Source organism: Lontra canadensis, unplaced genomic scaffold (genome assembly GCF_010015895.1).
Source record: "Lontra canadensis isolate GAN:19392208 unplaced genomic scaffold, GSC_riverotter_1.0 scaffold131, whole genome shotgun sequence".
Lineage (NCBI taxonomy): Eukaryota > Metazoa > Chordata > Mammalia > Carnivora > Mustelidae > Lontra > Lontra canadensis.
Genome location: NW_022631125.1, coordinates 2,907,606 through 2,930,912, shown reverse-complemented (window position 1 = coordinate 2,930,912; position 23,307 = coordinate 2,907,606). Strand labels below are relative to the sequence as shown.

The following is a 23,307-nucleotide window of genomic DNA, read 5'->3' as shown; positions in this document are numbered from 1 at the left end:
GAAATGTCAGATCCGGCTCTTTTAAAAAATGGGTTTCCTCGGTTAGGATCGCTGATAGAACAGTGAACGAAGCCTGGGCTTTTCGCTATATCTTTTGCGGTGGGCTCCTATTTTCTGTTAGATGGGTGCTTATCAAAGTGCAAGATACAAGTGTATTTTCAAAAGACGCTGAACCAAATAAAGTGCAGATGATCTTCTGAAGTGTAATTTCCCCCTGTAGCAGAACATGAGAGATGTGATCTATGAAGATGATGGTTCCAAGTCCCCGTGGAAAGCAATATGTGTGGTTTATGAACTCTGAACCTGGACTGAGGCTGCCTGGCTCTTGTGAGAGCTTCTGTGTTTCATTCTCCTTGACCATAAAATGGCAGGATCAATAGTACTTTTTCTCAATGGGTTGTGGCGAGACCTCACTGAATTAGTATATTAAAACAGAACAGCATCTCAAATGTAGTGAGCACTGAATGAGTATTAGCTCTTTTTATAGGAATCTCTCTTTTCTTTTTCTCTTCTTTTACTTTTTTTTTTTTTGGACTTGGGGGAGGGCGTCTAAAAATCCCAGAACTATTATTTTTTAAAGACTAAGCTAGAAGCTGTTTCATTTGTCTGTAAGGCCCAGGGTCTTGGCATTCCTTGATTTTATTTGATCCCATCAGGCAAATGATGAAGGTAATTAGAATGGAGGAAATTCGGTTATCATGGTGAGAGTTCCAGAGATTTCCTGTCTGAGAACCATCTTATAGAACTCTGTAAGAGTGGTTTTGAAGATATAGGATTTTAAGATCTCTGAGATCAAAAACTTCACCTAGGATGCTTTTATACCAAAAACGACACATACAGATTCTATAGTAAGCTTTATACCTTGTCAAAACTCATTGAACTCATTGAGTAAAGTTTACCATATGTAAATTTTCCTCAATAAAACTTTTTTTTTTAAACTACATTCAGGGTGGTGAGAATGTTCAGGCATTCGTTAAATATTTTTTACTACATTCATAATTAAATAAATGAATGCACAGGGTCATTTCATTCTTCGGTGATGGGTCACATGGAGAACTAGGACACAGGGTGGGGTTGAATTTCATGTCCTTGGTTTTGAAACTTTACACCAACTTCCAAAAGTTCATGTTGACACAGAATTTAACAATTAATTCTAGGTCCTCTCAATTGCTTTGAAGGCCTACTCTCCCTCTGACTTACTGGGATTTTTTTTTTTTTTTCAGATTTACTGGAGAATAAAGTCAATTGGCTACGTTTGGTCTGGTGCCTAGTGGGGCTTATACATTTCTCTGAAGTGTGGCCTTTTGTTTTCATTTGTGTTGTCAGACACATAGTCATGCAACTTAGTCCTTAAAGATAGATATGCTGATATAGTAACCAAAGATATTTTAAAGGTTTGGGACATTTACCAGAAATGAAATCCCTTGGGGCCCCTGGGTGGCTCAGTCGGTTGAGCGGCGCCTTCAGCTCAGGTCATGATCGCTGGCTCCTGGGATCGAGCCCCACATTGGGCTCCCTGCTCGGTGGGGTAGCCTGCTTCTCCCTCTCCCTCTGCCTGCTGCTCTGCCTACTTGTGGTCTCTCTCCATCTCTCTAATAAATAAATAAAATATTTTAAAAAAAGAAATGAAATCCCTCTTGTTCTTGCTAGAAATAGCAGCTGGTTTCCCAGACTTGGAATCTGGGCCTCTACTGAGAAACCCTAGGCACGTGTAGGGTGAAGGTAGCAGTAGGCCATGGGAGTGAGCCAACGTGGACCTTTCTCATTGGGATTAACATGAGGGGTTTACCTGGAGTCCCTGTGCAGTGTCTGATTGTGATTTCTTATTGTATTTTTCCCCCAGGCCTGGCAGCGGCCAAGCTTCTACATGACTCTGGCCTGAATGTGGTTGTTCTGGAAGCCCGGGACCGGGTGGGAGGCAGGACTTACACCATCAGGGTAAGACATGAAGGATGGGGATGAAGAAATGGGAGGCTGAAGCTGAGTACTTTTTTTTCTTTTCTAAAAGTCTTGAATTTTGTTTGACTCTTAAGAGAGTAGAAATTACTTTGAAACAGGCTCTCTCTCAATTTGCTACCCTTTCCAACATTTTCTTCTGTCTTTTTGTTTACCTAATGGTGCTTGGCACTTGCCTGATGTATTATTGTACCAATAAAGAGGTGTTTAGAATACATCAGTGAATAAAATAAAGATTCCCACCTATGCGAAACTTTGGTTATCTTTGGGGGACAGGGGAGCTAGATGACAAACAAAAAATAGCAGAAAATGACGGACCCCTGACTAATAGGTATCTGGTTATGCTTGGACACCTTCAGGTATAAGGAGCTTTTCTAGTCCCTTTTTCAAAGATCGGTCCTTAGTCACTGGAAGTGAAGCCTATTTGTAACCATATAGAAAAATTGCTCATGAACATATAAGAACAATTTCAAAGGTTCAGATTATGGCCCAACGTTCCCTAATGCTATCTTTCAAATGTCTGGATTAACCACATAGAAGTGATCATTTCCTTTCTTGGTTTTCTCTAGCATCAAGCATCTCAAAATTAGCCTGAAATACCAAGTAAAGAGAAATTCATCAACAATTCAGAGCTTACAAAAACCAAACCATGATGTGAAAGATGTTGTAAGTGATAGGGTTCAGAGGTCTGTTGCCTATTTAAAGTGCAGTCCAATTTGCTTTAAAGAATGGTTTAATAACTAAGTCACATGAAGGAAGTACCATTGGAAACAGAATCCCATTTTACATGGATACACCTTAAGGTGTGTCTATAACCCGTGAAATGCCAATTTGCTTATTTCAGAGCTCTTTATATTTATCTTAGGAAGAACATTTTCACAAATATTTTTATTTATTTTTTTCTGTGGGAAAACAGAACCAAAAGGTTAAGTACGTGGACCTTGGAGGATCTTACGTTGGGCCAACTCAGAATCGTATCTTAAGATTAGCCAAGGAGCTAGGATTGGAGACCTACAAAGTGAATGAGGTAGAGCGTCTCATCCACCATGTAAAGGTAAGCCTGGGCCAGCCTTTGGAGTATTTGAAGACTTCTTTCTTGGTCTTTCCATATATGAAGTCCAGCTCCTGCCCTCAGAGAATTTATTGCATTCCTGAAGGTCACGTATGCATTTCATATGTGTATTTCAACCATTCTCAGAATGTTTTCACTATCCTTACAGGAGAGCTAATTGGGAATTCTAACCTATTTGGGAAGGATATTGATGATGTGGTATTGCCCATTTGACAAAAAGTTGAACAAAACCAATAGAGAAAAAGATGTTTGTGATTGATTTATTAAATACCTCTATTTGAATAGCTGGGCGCTTTTACGTGACACAAAAGCGTGTGTACAGTTTTATAAATACTGCCCTAGACTTCATATTATGAAGGTATTGGTAATATGCCTAACAGTATTTTGAAATTTTGTTATTGTATCCTATAAATCATCTAAGGTTACTGTTCTTTGGAGAGTAACATAAAAGTGGCTCAAGCCCTACATCCCATTTTTTGTGGGGAAGCTCCATTGATCTCCCGAAAGTTTCTTTGAGTTTACTGGGTCTGCCATTCCCATGATCGTTTGTGGCTCATGGTTCCTGCTTCCATGACACCTATATTCATTCACATCTTATAGACTGTGACCCTTGTCTTCCCTTTGATCCATGCAAACCTGTGTTCACATTCACCTCTTTATCTTATCTTCAGACCATCCCAAGCATTTGCAAGCCATAGATTTGACTGAAGTTTTGAGCAACAGGGGTTGGTGGGGGGTTAATTGCAGAAACACAAATAGCTTAGAACTGAATACTGGACATTCTTACTCTAATAAGCATTGAGATCAATGAGCCCCCTGAGGATTTCTCACTGGCCACACTTCTCCGTGGATCCAAGTCACCCACCATGTTGCTGTCTTCAGGCTCCCTTCATATCTCCCTGATCCTTGTTTTCCGAGCAGCATTGTCTTGGTCCAAAAAGTTACTGTTGTTCTCTGACAAGCAAAGAGTCACCTACTCTGAGTCCAACCCTGGAGTCCCACAGAGAACTGGCAGAGGTTTTGAACTTGAGCTTTTCCTCTCTTCCATTCTTGCCTTTTTTGCAAGTGGAAGTGAGCAGTACAAAGACATACTCCTCACTGGTAGAAAGCATCCCTTTTTAAAAATTTTTTATTTATTTGAGACAGAGAGAGAGCATGAGAGGGGGAAGGTCAGAGGGAGAAGCAGACTCTCCACTGAGCAGGGATCCTGATGGGGGACCTGATCCCGGGACTCCAGGGTCATGACCTGAGCCGGAGGCAGTTACTTACCCAACTGAACCACTCAGGCGCCTTTGAAATCATCCCTTTAGAAGACAGAAGAAAGTAGCAGTAGTCTGTTTTGATTTACGTTAACAATGTTGACACCCTTATGTTATTTGTGAGTGATAATATCCAGAAGGACATATAAAAACTGTACATTATGAGTCATTTAATAAAACAGGAAATAAATATTTATCTAATTTGATACAATGAGGGTAATAGATTTCCTTAATTTATACATAAATGTTTTGGTTGACCGTCAGATTTTGCTTTCTAAGACTTTCCACCTTGCTTCCATCTGTGTCTAGCAGAAAAAGAGACAAACGAATTAGAAATGAAAGTGTTGCTTGGCGATAGTGCAATGTCTTGCACATCAATCAACAGGCTTAGTAAACATCCGTCATTGGATTCCTTGCTTTTAAATGTAGGTCACGTTGACCTATTTCTTTGTCTTCCCTGTCCTAATATGGAAGACTTGCAGAGAATGATCCAGAACACTGGGCTCTCTTGTAGGTTTTTCCAGACAAAGGAGATGACTAGAGATTATATTCATGTCTCTGTCTTTGTGTGTGCCAGGTTTCTTGGCCGTCAGAAGCTATGCCCAGGATGATTTGTTCCTCTGGTAATCTTACAGCTGACATTAACTTCCTTGTGAAAGCGACTGTTTGCAGTCATCACTTGCGGAAATGATGTTACACTGGCTACCTGTGCCGCTTTCTTAGACAATTTCAAATAATCTATGTGCAGCTAAGAAAAAAATATAGATAATTAAACAGTGTCTCTGACTTGATACCGGGTAAATACATTATACCAACAGTGCTCCTTATAAAATATCAGATAAATGTCATTGCTTTTTAAGGATTACAAAAGGAAAAATAGAATTAGAAAATGTGGTTAAAGAAAAACAATTTAAAGACCCTTCCATAACCCTAGCTAGAGAAAAATCACTGGAAAATACTCTGGGTTCGTAGATTTTCCTATTTCTCTGTTGCTATTTTCTGACCTCTACTGGAGGAAATGAGAACTATCAGTGCACTTAAAAATATCAGGTACATACATATATAAGAATATATATTTGATATACTGACTTACTTTGTAATTAATTCCTACTACCAAGACAACTGAAACACTAATGAGTCTAAGAAATAAATGCCTGTTTCAGTCTAGACAGAGGGGTTAATTTGACCTCCCATGGTCAGATCCAGATAATAAATAGCGATAAAGACCCGACGCCTAAGAAGTCCTCCCCTAACCAAACACTTCTCCTCCACTTTCACCGCCTGTATGTGTTCTGCTCATATTTTCTTTGTTTTTAACCTGTGAAAAGCATTTGGGATGGCTGCATCTGTTTCTGAAATTAACGATAACAACTCTGGCTTTCTGTCTCCTTCTACATGCCAAAGAATGCAGTTCATAAGTTTTTTCCTCTGTCGTGGTAGGCAGTCCTGTAGGCATTTGGCCATTACTCTGTATTGCCTGTTTCTTTTCTTTTTTTTTTTTTAAGATTGTATGTATTTATTTGACAGAGAGAGATCACAAATAGGCAGTGAGGCAGGCAGAGAGAGGAGGGGAAGCAGGCTCCCTGCTGAGCAGAGAGCGCAATGCTGGGCTCTATCCCAGGACCCTGGGATAATGACCTGAGCTGAAGGCAGAGACTTAACTCACTGAACCACTCAGGCGTCCTCTATTGCCTATTTCAATAACTACTGCTAAGCACAAAATGTAGTTCATGCAAATCTACGATATATTCATACCTTGTTTCAACAGGAGCCCAACGTGCATTTTTTTTTAAGAATTTTAAGATTTTATTTATCTATTTGGAAGAGAGAGAGAGAGCACAGAGGGAGAAGCAGACCCCCCACTGCAGGGCTCGATCCCAGGACCCTGGGATCATGACCTGAGCCGAAGGCAGACGCTTACTGAGCGCCCCAAAGGCTGTGTTTCTTAAGAAATGATGACTCCCAGTATCACCAGTGCCCTGGCAGCTGTAGAAGGAACAGTTGGCTGATAGATGGAGTGTGTTCATGCCGGCCCCATAACAAGCATCCAGAAATCCCTGCTGTGTGCTGTGATATGCGGAGCCTCTTTGCTGTTTGCCTGTAGTGTGTCAGAAATGGTTATCACTACTGAGTGACATTCATTTTTAGTGCTAGGTTTGATCTGTCTTAGGTTGCTACAATGTGGTTTTCCAAAGCCTCATTCCGGAATAAAAGATGCGATACCAAGCTACATTGGGGTTTCATTGTTGGTGGGGAAAGTGATCACTTCAACTCAAATCTTTATTAGTTCAGAAGGTGTTTTCCTCACTTCTGAAATCCGTGATGCCTCCATTAGAGCTTCACAGTCCTGAAATTTTTCATTTGTCTTGCAAATAATCATGCTAATTTCTGCTAGTAGAGTACAGAAGGCGGCTGTTTAGGTACCTTGAAAGTGACTTAGAAGCAGTGTTCTCTTTTATGGACTGTCTCATTATTAAAGATGGAAAGTCAAAACTTCTAAGGAACTTCACTATATTTTGATTTACACCTCTTTCTCTTCCATCTAATGTGTGTGTGTCTGTGTGTGTGTGTGTGTGTGTTCTCTCATTTGTTTTTTATTCTCTTGAAGAAAGTGGAGAACATTTTTGAAGTTTGGTACAATTTAGACTGTCAGCAAATAGAATTTCTCTGTTTCGGAAGCTTTTATGAGTCTGAAGTATGTAACTAGAGTCTAGTCAAACATGAAACTGCTTCAGCCAAACTTCACACTGATAATCATTTACCAACTTAAGCTATCTGGAGAAACTGAAGGGGAAAAAAAAAGAGTTCCTCTGGTCTTAGTCGGCTTCCTGGCAGTTAGAAGCCAAGCTCATTGTTAAAATCCCTCGTGTGTCTCGATGTGGTCAGTGCTTGAAGAGACCTAGGAATGAGGAGACCTGTCTCAAATATATTGGCTGCCTTTGCTCACACAACCTCTTGAAGGAGGTACCATTTGGCTCACCACCTCCGTTCGTTGAGAACTCCAAAATCAGCTGAAAATCAGGTATACCGAAAGCCCGTAAAAGGGAGCGGAAACTAGGTCTCTTGCAACAAGAGCTGTTGGTGAATTTTGAGAAAGTGATCACAGGTGCTTAACTCACTCTCTGGATTAGGGAACAGCAACAGAATGAGAGCCCAGATATAAAGACATAAAATATTCAAATTACAATTGCATTTGTCATGCAGGACCTCAGCATCTCCCCGAAATGAGCAAATCAGTGGTGTCCGGTCTTCTTCAGGCTCTTAATATCCCCTTCCCCACACCTCTGCCTCCAGTCCTGTTAATCCAGGGAAATTTCCGTCGAAGTCCAGGTTGCTCTTGCTTCTCTCGTGATGACAGAAGTCCCTGGGAACAGGTTGGGCAGACTCTTGCATTGGGCCCAGGAGCAGCTGCCAGTTTCACATGAATGTCACATGGGCCACACAGAGCTCACTGGCTCCGGGAGTCTGCCCTAGCCAAGATGAGCTTCGTGAACCTTTTCTTCCCCTCCCACCCACATTCCATGACATTTTGTATTTGTTGGAAACAAATATCTCTTATCATTACAGGTTTTTTTTTTTTTTTTTTTTAGTGTGGGGAATAGTAATTTCCTGTTCAGAAGAGAAACCCATTTGTCTAGGGATCATTCTGGAAACCAGAGTGCTCATTTGTGTTCTTTAGAAAACACAGGCAGCCTTCGGGCGTGTAATAATTTGCCAAAAATTATGCCTTCAACGGCTGGATTTGGAGCAATGTTTTGAGCTAGGAGATGAATTTATTCTCGGCCTTTGAGTTTTCCATTTGGAACTTAATTTATGATAAAATTAGGAAGCCTCTCCTCTATGTGCGAACACACACATACACACATCTGGATAACTTGACAGTCGCTAGAATTGCGGGCAGCAGAGAGTCAGTTTTAAATCATGCTGAAGGCAGAGCGCAGAGAATGTATAGAATTCAGTTACAATGGTGACGTTCACTAAAGGAAATAGGCCTTCAGCTTCAGTCTTGTGCCAGATTTAACAGGTCCTATAACATGTCATCGTGGGGTTCAGCCAAGTAGTCCAAAGAAGATGCAGTGAAAGGGGGCGCTTGGGTGGCTCAGTCGGGTAAGTGTCTGCCTTTGGCTCATATCCTGATCTCAGGGTCCTGCGATCGAACCCCGACTGGGGCTCCCTACCCAGCGTGAAGTTTGCTTTTCCCTCTCCTTCCGCTCCTCCCCCCTGCTCGTGCGCTCTCTCTCTCACACACACATAAATAAAATCTTTAAAAAAAGAAGAGGCAGTGACAGGCTCCCACCTCACCAGAGGCTAATAAGGGCAACCAGGTAACAGTTGGTCAGAGAACGTTAGCAGCCTGCAGTTACCGGGGCATTGTCCGGAAGTACAAGAGGGCCTGGAATGTGCCACCGTCTCGGCAGCAGCCCCCGGAAAGGCCGATACGTGGATTCCGAGTCTGCTGCTCACGGAGTCCTTGCCTTTCTCCTGCCCTTTGCAACATCCAGCAAATGATAGCAAGAGTGACACTCCTGTGGCACGGACATCTGGATCCTACCAAGCGAGTGCTTTTCCACATAACATCTTACTTGTGAGTTACTTGGCTGTGAGCTAGAAGTTTTAGCCCCATTTCACAGTTGAGAACATAAAGGCTATGGAGAGATTGATTGCAGAGGGCAGGAAGTGATGCGGTCAGAGCACGATCCAAGGTCTTGGGGTGCCAAGAATACATGGACACCTTGCTGTCCCCTGGATGAGAGGCTTTGCATCACTTCCTTCTGAGCCCCAGCACTTGGCTTGACTGCTCTCCTTCCTTCCAAACTTACAAGGTTGTGTCTTGGAAAACTCCAGCCGAAGATTTTCCTTTTTGTTAAAATGTTCTGCAGTTGGGGTGCCTGGGTGGCTCAGTTGTTAAGCGTCTGTCTTCAGCTCAGGTCTTGATCCCAGGGTCCTGGGATCGAGCCCCGCATCAGGCTCTCTGCTCAGCGGGAAGCCTGCTTCTCCTTCTCCCACTCCCCCTGCGTGTGTTCCCTTACACTGTGTCTCTGTCAAATAAATACATAAAATCTTTAAAAAAAAGTTCTGCAGTTGACTACAGTTATCATCCTGGCTCTTTCCCAAGCCCTGTATCCTCCCCACTTTCCTGATGATACCTTGTCCAACCCCGTTTGAAAGTAGGATGAATGGTGTTCCATTGTGTGTACTTCAAGATCACATACACACACACACACACACACACGCGCGCGCGCACACACAGCATATTTTGTTTATATTTAACATTCTTGGATTCCTATTTTTATACTTTCACAATTAAAAAAGGTTTTTTAGGTCTGCTTTTTCATGCATGAATATTTCATAGATACTCTCCAATGTCATTAAAAGTACTTTGTTTAAAAAAAAGTTCTTTATAGATCCCATTTTAAACAGGTATAGAATATTCTGTTGTAAGAACACTCCATAATATAGAGGATATTTTGCCAATCAGTTACTTTCAATAAGGTATCTATACTCTGTTCAAACAGTCCGACATTTATTAAGCATCTAACATAGGTCACTAGCATACAAGGTGGTAGGCTACATAACTGAATTTGAGACAGTTTGGGCTCTAGCCGGTGTCAGATTTGTGAGATCAAAGGTTCTCTCGTCAGTATAAAAGGAGATTAACCCCCCCTACCCAAAAAAGAAAAAAGTGTCAAAGTAAAATACAGCAAACAAAAAAGCAAAACAAAGATTTCCATGCCCCAATCAAACCAGAAAAGATAGCAGCCTCTGATCATAAAATTTGAGAATTGATGGCAAGGGAAACTTTTTAGGTTTCTAATACTGACTGCTCAAACCCAGAGCTCAACTGTTGCTGAAAGCAGACGTATTACACGTGAAAGCCAGCGATCACGAACTCTTCAACAATTTCCCTCAGTGTGCCAAGTCTGGTAAGCACTTGCTGTGCCTTTCAGATTATCCAGACAACAGTCTGGCCAATGCATTCCTACTTTCTCTGCCTCTTAATCCTGTGACATCTCCTTCCTGGCTATCTGCACGCAGTCCGCTAAGCCAGTGGCACCCTGTTTATTTATTTAAGTTTTTATTTTCATTCTGGTTAGTTAACATGGCAGTGTTATATTAGCTTCAGGTGTACAACAGAGTGATTCAACACTTCTGTACATCACCCAGTGCTCATCATGACAAGTGCCCTCTTTAATCCCCATCCCCTGTTTTACCCAATGGCACCCAATGTAAAATTTGGTCATAACAGCACTCCAGAGTGTCATCAGATGGGGACTCCAAGAACTCAGGAATCGAGAAGCCTTGGTGAAACTGTTTTTAAACAGTAAACACATTTAAATAAAGAGTTAAATGTAAAGAATAGGAAGAATCATGTTTGGTACTAGAGAATCAACTACAGAATGTATTTTTATTTTTATTTTTTATTTTTACTTACTTATTTGGAAGAGAGAGCACACGAGTGGGGAAGGGGCAGAGGCAGAGAATCTTAAGCAGCCTCTGTGCCGAACACAGAACCCCACGCGGGAGGCAGTCTCATGACCCCAAGATCATGACCTGAGCTGAAAACAGGAGTCAGACATTTAACCGACTTTGCCCCTCAGGTGTCCCCGGACTATATTTTTAAAACAACCTTTATGGGGTAAAAAAAAAAAAAAGAAAGAATGTAATCTATAAAATCAGAGTGTGAGGAAGGTGAGAAGAGAAGAAATGTAAGCAAATTGAGTACTAGTGACATCTTCTTTCATAGCATAGAAGCATTCTATACCAAGATTAGACTTGTAGCCAATTAAAAAAACACAGACTCAGATTACTTAACGGTTTTATGATTTTTTTCACTTTTTTTGCTACAGGGGTCTTTCAGGAACCAATATTTCTTGGGGTCATGCAACATTTATTTGAAATTTAAAACTCCCTTCAGTTCACTTCAGTGTGTGTTTCTTCCATTAAATTCAAGTAAATTTAGGTCATTAAAAATAGCAAATATAGTATGATTTGATTCTCAGATACTTGCATTTCTTTTCTTTGCCCCCTTTTCCCTCCCTACCTCCCCTATTCCTTCCCTCCTCCTTTCCTTTCTTTTTTGTTTCCTTTCTCCCTCTGTCAGTCATCCATTGTGCATTTATCCATCCATCTATCCATCCATCCACCCACCCACCCACTCATCCATCCATCCATCCATCCATCTATCCACCTACCCACCCAGCCACCCATCCATCCATCTTTCTATCTTGTAGATGCTTATAAAGGGGTCTGGAATGTCAGGCACGAAATGCTATAGCTGTTTTTTAACCTGGATGGTGTAACTTGAGATAATTTGCTTCCTGCTTCTTTGAATTTTTTAATACTGCCAGAACTTTTTTATAAAGAGCTCCTCTTATTTTTATTTTAAAAAATGTAATTAGACTCAGACTCTACCTTTTGGGAGCTCACGGGCCATGAGAAGAGGTTCAACTCTGTAATTCACACCTGCCCAGCAGCGATCTCCTGGGTTATATATCCGTTAACAAAGACCAAACTGCTAACAGCTGGGCTTAGTGACTGAGCTTCAGCCCTTTGAGTTTAGACAGTCTAGATCCCAAAGCAACTGTTTGAATGCAGAATGTCAAAGACTCTTATCCTGTTATCAGTGGGCTGCAGAGTTTTCCCAGTGTCTGATACACACACACACACACACACACACACACACACACACACACTTCATTGTTGACCCTTTGTGCCACCTTGGCCATGGTATTTATGCTTTTGTGCCCTGCTGTCCCCATTTGCAAAAGAAAGGTATTTGTCTTGCTTAGTGCTTTGAGCTTTGAAAGAGAGAAGAGGCTAACTGAAGATACTGGTTAACCTTATCCTTGCCAACGAGGCTGCTCTGATAAACTGAAGTTACTAAGAATGTTTTGATAGGAAGGCGAGAGTCTATTGACTTTGTTTTTGAAAAATTTCTCTAACGATTGTGTGGATTCATAATACTAAGTAAGAATTTGAATGGCAAGGGCACCAGGGAGGATGAAGCTTCTGCGTCTTCTTTTTTTTTTTTTTAAAGATTTTTATTTATTTATTCGACAGACAGTGATCACAAGTAGGCAGAGAGGCAGGCAGAGGGAGAAGGGGAAACAGGCTCCCTGCTGAGCAGAGAACCTGAAGTGGGGCTTGATCCCAGGACCCTGGGATCATGACCTGAGCTGAAGGCAGAGGCTTAACCCACGAAGCCACCCAGGCGCCCCGAAGCTGTACAGATTCTTACCTAAAGAGAACCAGGCCAATACACTCATCCTGAAAATATTTTTACAGGCTCCTTATACACCGAACTGTAACTCTTCCTTTTAAACCCAGGCTTCTCTCTTTTTTTAAATTTATTTTAATTTTTAATATTTTATTTTCTTTTATTTTTATTAACATTAACATTAACATTAACATATAATATATTATTTGTTTCAGGGGTACAGGTCTGTGAATCATCAGGCTTACACACTTCACAGCACTCACCATAGCACATATCCTCCTTAATGTCCATAACCCAGCCACCCCCTCCCTCCCCCCAAACCCCCCCAGCAGCCCTCAGTTTGTTTCCTGAGATTTAGAGTCTCTGATGGTTTGTCTCCCTCCCCTTCTTTATTTGTGTCCCATATTATTAATAGGCTAGGCCATCAGCATTTGGCTACAGCTAAACTTACATGCCCAGACCAACAAGAGAAAATAGATAATATAAGAGAGAAAATAAAATCTCCTTTCCTGGTTCTGTTTACCTTCTACGTTTCCTTCATCTCTCCTCTGCAACAATATCCATATGTGACAATGTTATTGTTAGACCCAGCGAGGCCCTTCCCTTCAGGTTACCGAGTGGCAACGCTGGTATTCTTCTAGAATTGTCAGGAGATAGTAGGCATGTCAGAGTTTACTAAACTCTAAATAACCCAAGGTCAGAGAACCAAAATACATTATTTTTTTTTGTCTTTTTTTTTTTGACATGTATGTGAAATCTGGGAATACTCACCAAAATAGCTTAAAACAGCACTGCACAGTAGAAATAGATGTGCCACATACGTCATTTAAACTTTCTAGTAACTAGGAACACCTTGGTGGCTCAGTTGTTTGGTTAAGCGTCTGCCTTCGGCTCAGGTTATGATCCCAGGGTCCTGGGATCCAGTCCTGCATCGGGCTCCTTGCTCTGTGGGGAGCCTGCTTCTCCCTCTGCCTGCTGCCCCCCCGCTTGTGCTCTCTCTCTCTCTCTGACAAATAAATAGATAAAATCTTTAAAAAACATTTAAGAAAATAAATTTTCTAGTAACCATATCAAAAAGTAACAAGAAAGAGCTGAAATCAATTTTAATAATATATTTTACTTAACCCACTATATTCAAAATAGTGTCCTCTCAGCATGTAGTCAGTATAAAACATGATAAATATGGTGTTTTACATTCTTTGTACTGAGCCTCTGACATCTGGTGTGTATCTTGTACTTGTAGCTCAACTCAACTCAGGCTCGCTACATACGAAATGCTCATTAGCCACGTACAGCTCGTGGCTACCGTACTGGGCAGCACAGACCTCATAGGTTAGCAGGGTGCATGTATGTGTGCCGCCATTTCTCAGACATCTTCAATTTAAAAAAAAAAATAACCTGTACCAAACATACGCCTGGATCCTACACCATCAATCCTTTATCATGCAACAGGTTACCTTCCCTTATGCACTTCAAATATCTGGCATCACAAAAAACTCGGAAGTAAAACAGAATGATATTCCCTCTATGCATTTTGCTTCCTCATGGCAAACCAGCTTTGAATCACATTGAAAAACTTCTACTGGGCATGCCTGGGTGGGTCAGTCGGTTAAGCATCTGCCTTCGGCTCAAGTCATGATCCCAGGGTCCTGGGATTGAGTCCCGCATCGGGCTCCCTGCTCAGCGGGGAGTCTCCTTCTCCCTCTCTTTTCTCTCCCTTTGCCTCCCCATCTCTTGTGTTCTGTTTCTTTCTCTCTCACTTGCTTTCAAATAAATCAATGAAATCTTTAAAAAATAAAAATAAAAATTCCTCTTAGGTGCACAGGGAGGTGCCATGTGTCTGATGTTTTCATGTGTGAATCAGTAAGCAAATTAGAACTCAGTGAGGTCAAAGTGGTCGAGATGCTGCCACGGAAAACTTTTTGAACGCTTCTCAAAACCTTGAGGGACATCGCTGAATGAATTCAAGGGAGTAACTTCATGGAGCGTGTAAAGTCTTTTTGTAGAGCGTCATTATTACAGCAAAATTGTCGGATGATCCCTAACTCTGACTAACCATGGAGCAACCATGGAACTGGCCCCAAGTCCTAGAAGTGATTATTGTCTTCAAACACATTTAGAGAAGATTCGCAAAAGCACGGAGCTCTGGAGAAGATAATCCTGCAGTTTGGTGGGAGAACTTACTTATCTACGCGTTTCAGCTTTGAGCACAAGGGCTCCTCGTAAAACTTGGAGCAGAGACGCTGCAGAGTGGCATGGCGCCTTTTACTGCTGACATTTACTGTTTCCTCTGTTTTTAAGTTGGCAAATATTAAGGGCCGCTGCCACAGACCGCGTCTGGTCACGTGCAAACCAAGAAAAAATCGTAATTCATAGTCCCCGACAGTTTAGGCTCTCACGTTGAACCAGACACACATGGGCCTTGTGGCCTCTGGCGATTCAGTTAAAGAGTGAATTTAATAATGACAATAGCTAACGTCTTTTGAGATTTCTCAATGTACCAAGCACCACCCTAAGCATTTGCTATGCGTGATCTCACTGTTAACTCAGAGAAGCCTGATAGTTATGATTCTCCCTTATTTACAAATGAAGTCATGGAAGCACAAAGCCTCCGGGTGATTTGCTCAAGGTCCCCCAGGTGGCAGGTGATGGAGTGTGGGGTCTACAACCCTGATCCATCTCACTCCAGAGTCATAGCCAAGGTGCTGACATGGGAAGAAATCCTACAGAAGGGTGGGCAACGTCCAAAGAAGAGGGTAAGGGTGCCAAGAACTGAACTCTCCTCTTCTTTGTGATCAGGTTCTTGCTCCCTCCTGCTGCCCTCTTCTGTCTTATGCCTCGTTTAATCCTCTTTTGACCTCCTGGGACCTACCTGATATCCTAGTGGTATTAGGAGCTCATGGAGGCCACTTACATGAACTGTCCTTTTGGTTAAATCAAGGGCTATTGGGAGACATCGAGTCATCCTATTTCATTTTTAATCCAAACATCTTAAAGTGTATTAAAGGTGCTCATTCTGGGGAAACTGCTAGAACTCTGTGCCATACGAAATAAATATGAGAGTAGACAACCATACACATGTCTCGGGTTCATTTCATTTTTCCATTGCAAAGTGTAATCATAGTAAAGTTTTAAGAAGCATTGCTTTCTATACAGTTTCAACCATAGGCAGGAAAGAGAAAACTCTATATTTAAGGGTGACCTACGTAGAGTCTGGCAGTCAAGTGATATTCTTATGATACTTGATGACGTTGATCCTTTGGATTAAAAAGGATGGAGTCTCTCTAAAGTCAACAGGTTGTTTTAAGCTGCTACTGCTCTTTCTGAGGCCGGGCTGGTTGTGCCACTGCTATTTTAGGGGCCTCGTATTTTCCCTTCCTGGTTCCAGGCATTTCTCCCAGATCAGTGTTGACCTCTTGTCTACGTATCCAGGCTGGAGCCAAGGTTTCTTGACTGTAGAACCATAGGACCAAAAAAGAAAAAAGAAAGGCAACAAAAAGTAATGGAAAGAAGGAATAACTAGTGTTTTATCACAGCCTCCAAGCACCTATATGATCTACCCCTACCACCCTCGTCAAGCAACACTTTAGTCCCGCCACTCAGGATTCTAGTATGTCCAGTACATTTCTACCCCAGGACTTTTGCACATGGAGACAGATTAAAGATGGCCACAAATTCTCTGATGTTCCTTCCATGGAGAGGCAGAAGCGGGTTCTGTGCTTCCCTTTGAATCTAGGAGGGCCCTATCATTGCTTTGACCAGCAGAGCATGATTGAAGAGATGCCCTTCCAGCCTGGGGGGTCAGGCCTTAAGAAGCTCTCAGGCTCCACTTCTTTCCTGGAAAACTCACCCTTGGCAACTTGAGTGACACTGTGGAGTAAGTCCAGAGACCCTGAGAGCACCCTGCCGGAGAGGACACAGAGAAGCCCACTGGTTACCTGGCCCAGCTGATTCCAGCCTTCAGGCCATCCCTCCCAAGGCACTAAACTAGGGAGCAGAGCTGTCTCGGATTTAGCATAGTCCAACCTTCAAATGACTCCAGCCCCAGCTGCTCCACGAGTGACCTCTAGCAAGCACTGCCCAGCTGAGCCCGGTCAACCCACAGAACTGTGAGAGATGAGATGAGATTAATGTTTTAAGCCGTGAAATTGTGGGGTTATGTCTTTCTGCAGCTAAAGATAACCCAAACATACGTGCTATTTCCTCCACTTGGGATGCTCTTTCTCTGGTCTCAACTCAGACACCTCCTCCTTAGGGAGGCCTTCCCTGATTACTCTATTTTAAGGAGTAGCCTCTCCCCTCCTACCCCCCCACCCCTCGAACTTGTATTCTCTATCCTGAATTTGTCCCCTTCCTGCTTCATTGTTCTCTCACAGCACTTACGAATGCCTGACATCACATCATACATGTATATGTTTTTTTTTACCTGCTTTCTCCTGGTAGGTTGCAAGCTCCATATGGGCAGAAATTTTTTTTCTATTTTGTCCACTGCTGTATCTCTGACACTTGGATTGGGACCCAGCATACAGTAAGCTTTAGATAAATGTTTTTGCATGCATTATTGAAAGAATGGGTCTTTGCCCCTATGTGAGCCTGTCCCTTTTAGAGCACAATTGAGCAGACCTAGATCTGGTGTTGCTTTTAAGGCAAAAGTAAGGACTGTATTAGTCCTATAGAAAAATAAGTGCCTGGGACGCCTGGGTGCCTCAGTTGTTTGGGGCCTGCCTTTGGCTCCGGTTGTGATCCTCAGGTCCTGGGATTGAGTCCTATGTAGGTTTCCTTGCTTGGCAGGGAGTCTGCTTCTCCCTCTGTCTGCTGCTTCCCCTGCTTGTGCTCTCTCTCTCTGAGAAAGAAAGAAAGAAAGAAGGAAAGAAAGAAAGAAAGAAAGGAAGGAAGGAAGGAAGGAAGGAGGGAGGGAAGGCGGGAAGGAAGGGAAAAGAAAGGGAGAGAGGGAGGGAGGGAGGAAAGGAGAGGAGAGGAAAGGAAGAAAGAAAAGAGGAAGGAAGGAAGAAAAGAAAAGAAAGGAAAAGAAAAGAAAAAGAAAAAATAAATGCCTACCTTGTACGATGTCAAGAAACCTGGAGTGCCTCCCATCTCAATACACCCATCACCAGCTCCCACCAAAATTCCACAGCTGACGATTACTTTCTTTGTCCCCAAGGTTAAATGACAAACTTAAAAATACAGATGCAAACAACACAGAAAAATCCTCGTCCTCATGTAACTTACATGTTAGTTGGAGAGGACAGGCAATAAACAAACAAATAAAATACACAGAAAAAACAATTTTTATACCCAAGATAGAATTAGAATTAACCATGTTTGATTTTATATTGCTTTTCACTCCCACTAACAGATACAATGAAGATAGTAATGTGAGAAATTAAAAAATGGACGCTTAAGATGAAGTTAATTCAGATGCACCAAAAATTCATAATGCTTTCTCTGAAACTTTTTAAATGTTCTGTTTTACCCTCTCAACTCTAATAGGTATATGAGTTCATTTTCAAATGTATTTTAGAGTTAAAATTCAGTTAACCAGAATTATGCAAAAAGCTTTGGGTCTTAAAATCTGTTACTTTTCCCATGTCAAGATTTAATAATTTCTACAAGGGGTTCATACTTTTTAGCCAGATCTGTTAAATCCCTCATATACATTAAAAATGTGCAGTAAAACATCCACTCAGCCACTTTTGAAAAAATATATATACAGTTGACCCTTGAATAACACAGTCTTGAACCACGTGGGTCTACTTATATGTGGATTTTTTACAGTGCTGCAGTACTGCAAATGTATTTCTTTTCCTTATAATTTTCTTTCTTTCTTTAAGAGAGAGAGTTTACAAGGTTTGGGGGTAGAAAATCTTAAGCAGGCTTAAGATAAATATATTCAGCATGGGGCTTGATCTCACAACTCTGAGGTCATGACCTGAGCCAAAATCAAGAGTTGAACACTTAGGGACACCCTGGTGGCTCAGTTGGTTAAGCCGCTGCCTTCGGCTCAGGTCATGATCCCAGGGTCCTGGGATCAAGTCCCGCATTGGGCTCCTTGCTCGGCAGGGAGCCTGCTTCTCTCTCCACCTCTGCCTACCACCCTGCCTGCTTGTAGGCTCTCTCTCTCTCTCTCTCTTTGACAAATAAATAAATAATTAATAAAATCTTAAAAAAAAAGAGTCAGACACTTAACTGACTGAGCCACCCAAACTCCCCCCACTTAAGATTTTCTTTCCTTTTTTTTTTTTTTTTGTTAAGATTTTATTTATTTGACAGAGATCACAAGTAGGCAGAGAGGCAGGCAGAGAGAGAGGGGGAAGCAGGCTCCTTGCTGAGCAGAGAACCCAATGTGGGGCTCAATCCCAGGACCCTGAGATCGTGACCTGAGCCAAAGGCAGAGGCTTTAACCCACTGAGCCACCCAGGAGCCCCCACTTACGATTTTCTTAATAACATTTTCTTTTCCCTAGCTTATTTTATTGTAAGAATATAGTATATAATACATAGGACATACAAAATATGTGTTCATCAACTGTTTACATTATCTACTTCCAGGAGACAGTAGGCCATTAGTAGTTAAGTTTTTGGAGTCAAAAGTTATATGCAGATTTTCAATTGTGTGGTGGTTGGCACCCTAACCCCCACATCATTATATAAAACCAGAAGGTCATGTGTGCTGTGGCGAATGGGGGGGCTTTGGGAGTGGTGTGAGAAAGTGGGATCCTGTTTCAAATAGAGTAGTCAGAGAAGAGGTGACATCTCAACAAAAAACTCGCATCGGTGGGGTTTGCTTGGTGTACATACCAACTTACTGTCACTGGACGGAGAGCTGAGGGATGAGCACAGTTGGTTCTCCTGAGCCAGAATGCACAGGCTCCAACACAACACGGGAAGGTCAGATAGTAGGCATCCAACACTAAATGGTAGTGGGTGTGTAGACAATTACGAGAACATTGGCTTATACGCTAAGTGATAGGAGAAGCCATTGGAAGGTATTAAGTTTGCTCAGGAGCAAATAAATATGGGGGTGTGTGTGCGTGCACACACCCACGCATGTGCCTGCACACCCATGGAAATGTGTGTGTATTTCTTCTTCAATGTTTCACTTCACTCCAGCCACCGTTCTGCTCTTTTTGGGGGGTAGACACCAAAGAAGAATGTACATCCTTCCGTTTGAAGAGCTGATCCTCTTTCTTCATTCATGCCTTTCTCCAAGAACCCACTAAAATAAAAATGCTATATGTGATCATGGTTTTTAAGACTCTGTGGCTTATTCAACTTGTAGCTTCTCATAAAAGTGAGGTTCAGCACATGTTGGGAAGGCTTACATTGTCATCACAATTCGTATATAATACTTCATCTCATTAGTTGGTGATAGAAGTATTCTTAGGATCCTTCTCTGAAGCTCATAACATTCTATTCAAACTGATGTGTATACATTTAGGAAACTTTAGGGTTTTCAGCAGATAGTAATTTTGAAGAGGAACATTTTGAAACTATGCTTAGACCACCCTGTATTTTTCATTGCCATGGTCAGCATTTAAACCAACTGTAAGTCACCGTAAGGTAGCTAGCACCCTGTGTTCTGCCCTGGAATTTGAAGGGATCATATGATACAGTATCCCTGAACAACATTTTAAAATTGAAGTTATGCATAAGCATGGTGTTGGGGTTCTTTTAGGAAACTTCTAAGTTAATTGCTTAATTTGAGGAAGTCTAAACAATACAGATCAAAGAAAAACAAAATATATGTACAGTGACAGATTTCCTGAGCATAAATACATAGGGTTGCACATGGAAAAGGCGAGATAGTTGAAAAGAATGTCAGGAAGGAGAAAGAGGTAAGTGCTTACAAATTTAACAGAAGCCATGAATTACAATATATCTTAAAGAGCATCTCTCCTAGCTATGAAAGAGATAGCCTTTGTTCCAGTAGTGTTTGCTGATATCTTCCAGCAGCGCCAACATGTGGGAATGATATCAAAGCCTCAAAGCTTCTCATAGCCTTAAAAAATATATATATATGTGTGTATACACACACACACACACACACACACACACACATATATATATGTTATCTAGTGTATTTTGGGGGGCAGTCGAAAGGCAAAACTACTAGTCCATCTGTAATAGTATAGAGATTGAGATCATAGGCTTAGAACCCAGAGGCTAGATTGAAATTTCCCACTCACTACATTATTAGTTGTGTGATTGGAGGCAAGTTTCTTAAACTGTACCTTTTTGCTTCTTAATCTAAAAAAATGAAGATAATAATAACAACACCGTCTTCCTACAGTCATTGAGAGAGAGAAATGAATTAAATTTGTAAAATCTTGAAAGATTCCCCGGTACCTTGCAGTATTCAAAAAGTGTTAGCCGTGATGACAATGGGGGTAATGGGGGTAATTACTGAGCTTCCCTATCACAATCCTTATTTTTCTTACTTTCTTCTAGCTCTTGACTTATCTTTTGCAATGATCTTTTTTCAAGAATATAAAATATAATGGGGTTCCTGGGTGCCTCTGTTGCTTAAGCATCTGCCTTAAGCTCGGGTCATGATCCCAGGGTCCTGGGACTGAGCCCTCCTTCGTGCTCCCTGTTCAGCAGGGAGCCTTCTTCTCCCTCTCCCTCTGCCATTTCCCTACCCCCGCCGACACTTGTGCTCTCGGGCTGTCTTTATCTCTCTGTCAAATAAGTAAATAAAATCTTTTAAAAAATAATATAATATATAAAATAAATAAATCTTTTTAAAAAAGAATATGGAAGTCAATCAAAAGTACCATTTCAGTGAATTTCTTTGAAAAGCTTTCTTCCTGAAAATAATAGTCTCAAATAAGCAGATGCTTCTGGGATAATCCTTTCATCTCAGTACAGTTCATCACATTTGAATTCCTCAATGGTCTCTAGCGTGTCTTCCACATACAACTCACAAGTTGCCCCTTTGCCAGACTTGTCTCTTCCTTTATCTGAATCTCACTCCAGATTTCTCCTGCCGCATCATCTCTTTACTAGGCCTCAAATGTTCCTCTAACTGAGATCTGCCCAGCATCCTCCTCACTGTCTCAACAAGGGATTCTCCCTTAAATCAACACAGTTTCACTGCAAGGGATTAATGTTCATGGAGGCAAAACTCCTCTGGGGGCCAAGGAAACCCTTCTATCTGTGCATGGAGTCTCTTTCAATGTATTTCAAAATGGAGTTCTTCCTTCAAAGAGTTGACTTTCTCTTGGGGGAATTTTCTGACTCATCTAAGTGAATCATCATTTTGGTTTGTACCATTAGAGAAAGTAAACATTTTCCTCAAATAATGTATGGAGTGAAAGGTTGGTATGTGTGCCAGTATTGATCAGAGGCTGATTTTGTAACTGTGTGAGTTACACACTGGAGAGGACAGAGCAGGTTGTAGAGACAGTCAAGGATCTGAATTTCCATCTTGTGAGAACCTCTCTCTCTGTAGAGAAATACAGACTAAGTCTGGAGTCACAGGCCTCTGGCAGAGTTCTGGGCTTTTAGGAAATTCACCATGGACCCTCACCATGTGTAGTTTATTGCTTCCTAGAAACCTCAGTTCTTAGCGTATAATGTGGAACGATTAGTTCCTACCTCCTAATGTGGTCATGAAAAGTGAATATGATAATATATAAAATGACTTCCTATATATATGACTTTCTATGCACACACACACGTGTGTGTGTGTGTGTGTGTGTGTGCACGCGTGTGTCTTATGTGGCAGAGAAACTCTTTAGGAGGGGATTTTTTGTATATCTAATTTGCTTTTTAGACACAATTTTTCCAGACTTAGATCATCACATATCTTCAGATTTCAAAATGATAGTCTGGTAACCCAAAGATGATATTTGACTTCTGAGAAAAAACCCATTTTGAGAAAAATCATTTGTTTTAAAGCCATAATTTCTCTTTCTTCTTCCTTCCCTTCCTTCCTTCCTTCTCTCTCTCTCTTTCTGTCCCTTTCTCTCTCTCCCTCCCCGCCAACCCTCCCCTTCCTCCCTCCCTCCCTCTCTTTCTCTCTCTTTTTCTATTGTACTGTGTCTATACCCAGGTGACAAAAAGCTTTTTCATCTTCTCATTATTCTATACAGTTTAGGGACATCAAAAGCATTTGGATAATGTCTTTGAAAGACCAGGGATGCACCCATCGTCTAACACCTGTGCCCTCAGGAAAGCTATAGTTGATCTAGGAAAGCGATGCAGTTGTTGGGGATTGGCAGAGCTGCTCTCTGAGGCTGGGGTTCAGGATCCAGTCCTGGAGGTTCAGAGAGGGCTTGACAGAGAAGGTGACTGGATGAGCACCTTCCCTGACAGGAGGGTGCTGGGATGAGCAGTCAGAGCCTGATTTTTCTGTGAGTAATTCCCAACATGCTGAGTGATGCTGTAAGGGCAGGAAGCTTTGTGCTTCCTCCTCCAAGGTCATCTGCCACTCTCACAGTGGGATTCCCATGGAGGGTCTGGAGAGCCTCCCTTCGTGGGAGGCTCAAGATAACGACAGCTGGCAATACCTTTCGTGGAATGAAAGTGTAGGGACAGTAGTGATGATATTCATTCGTATTTCCACATTTACTATGTGCAGGCACTCAGGTAAGAGATGCATACATATCGTCTCACTCATTGCTGACCATGACACCATGACATTGGCTCTCTTTATATCCACATTATAGAAAGATGTGTTGGAGTGCGCCTGGGTGGCTCAGTGGGTTAAAGCCTCTGCCTTCAGCTCAGGTCATGGTCTCAGGGTCCCGGGATCGAGCCCCGCATCGGGCTCTCTGCTCGGCAGGGAGCCTGCTTCCTCTC

The 23,307-nt window shown here is 41.9% G+C and overlaps 1 protein-coding gene across 1 annotated transcript in view; it reads left to right on the top strand.

Moving 5' to 3' along the window:
• MAOB (monoamine oxidase B) overlaps window positions 1-23,307 on the top strand; it is a 107,934-nt gene that overhangs the window by 43,155 nt on the left and 41,472 nt on the right. Inside the window, exons 2-3 of the mRNA XM_032842500.1 lie at window positions 1,844-1,938; window positions 2,873-3,010. Coding sequence (XP_032698391.1) covers window positions 1,844-1,938; window positions 2,873-3,010 — 233 coding nt within the window. The remainder of the gene's footprint in view (window positions 1-1,843; window positions 1,939-2,872; window positions 3,011-23,307) is intronic.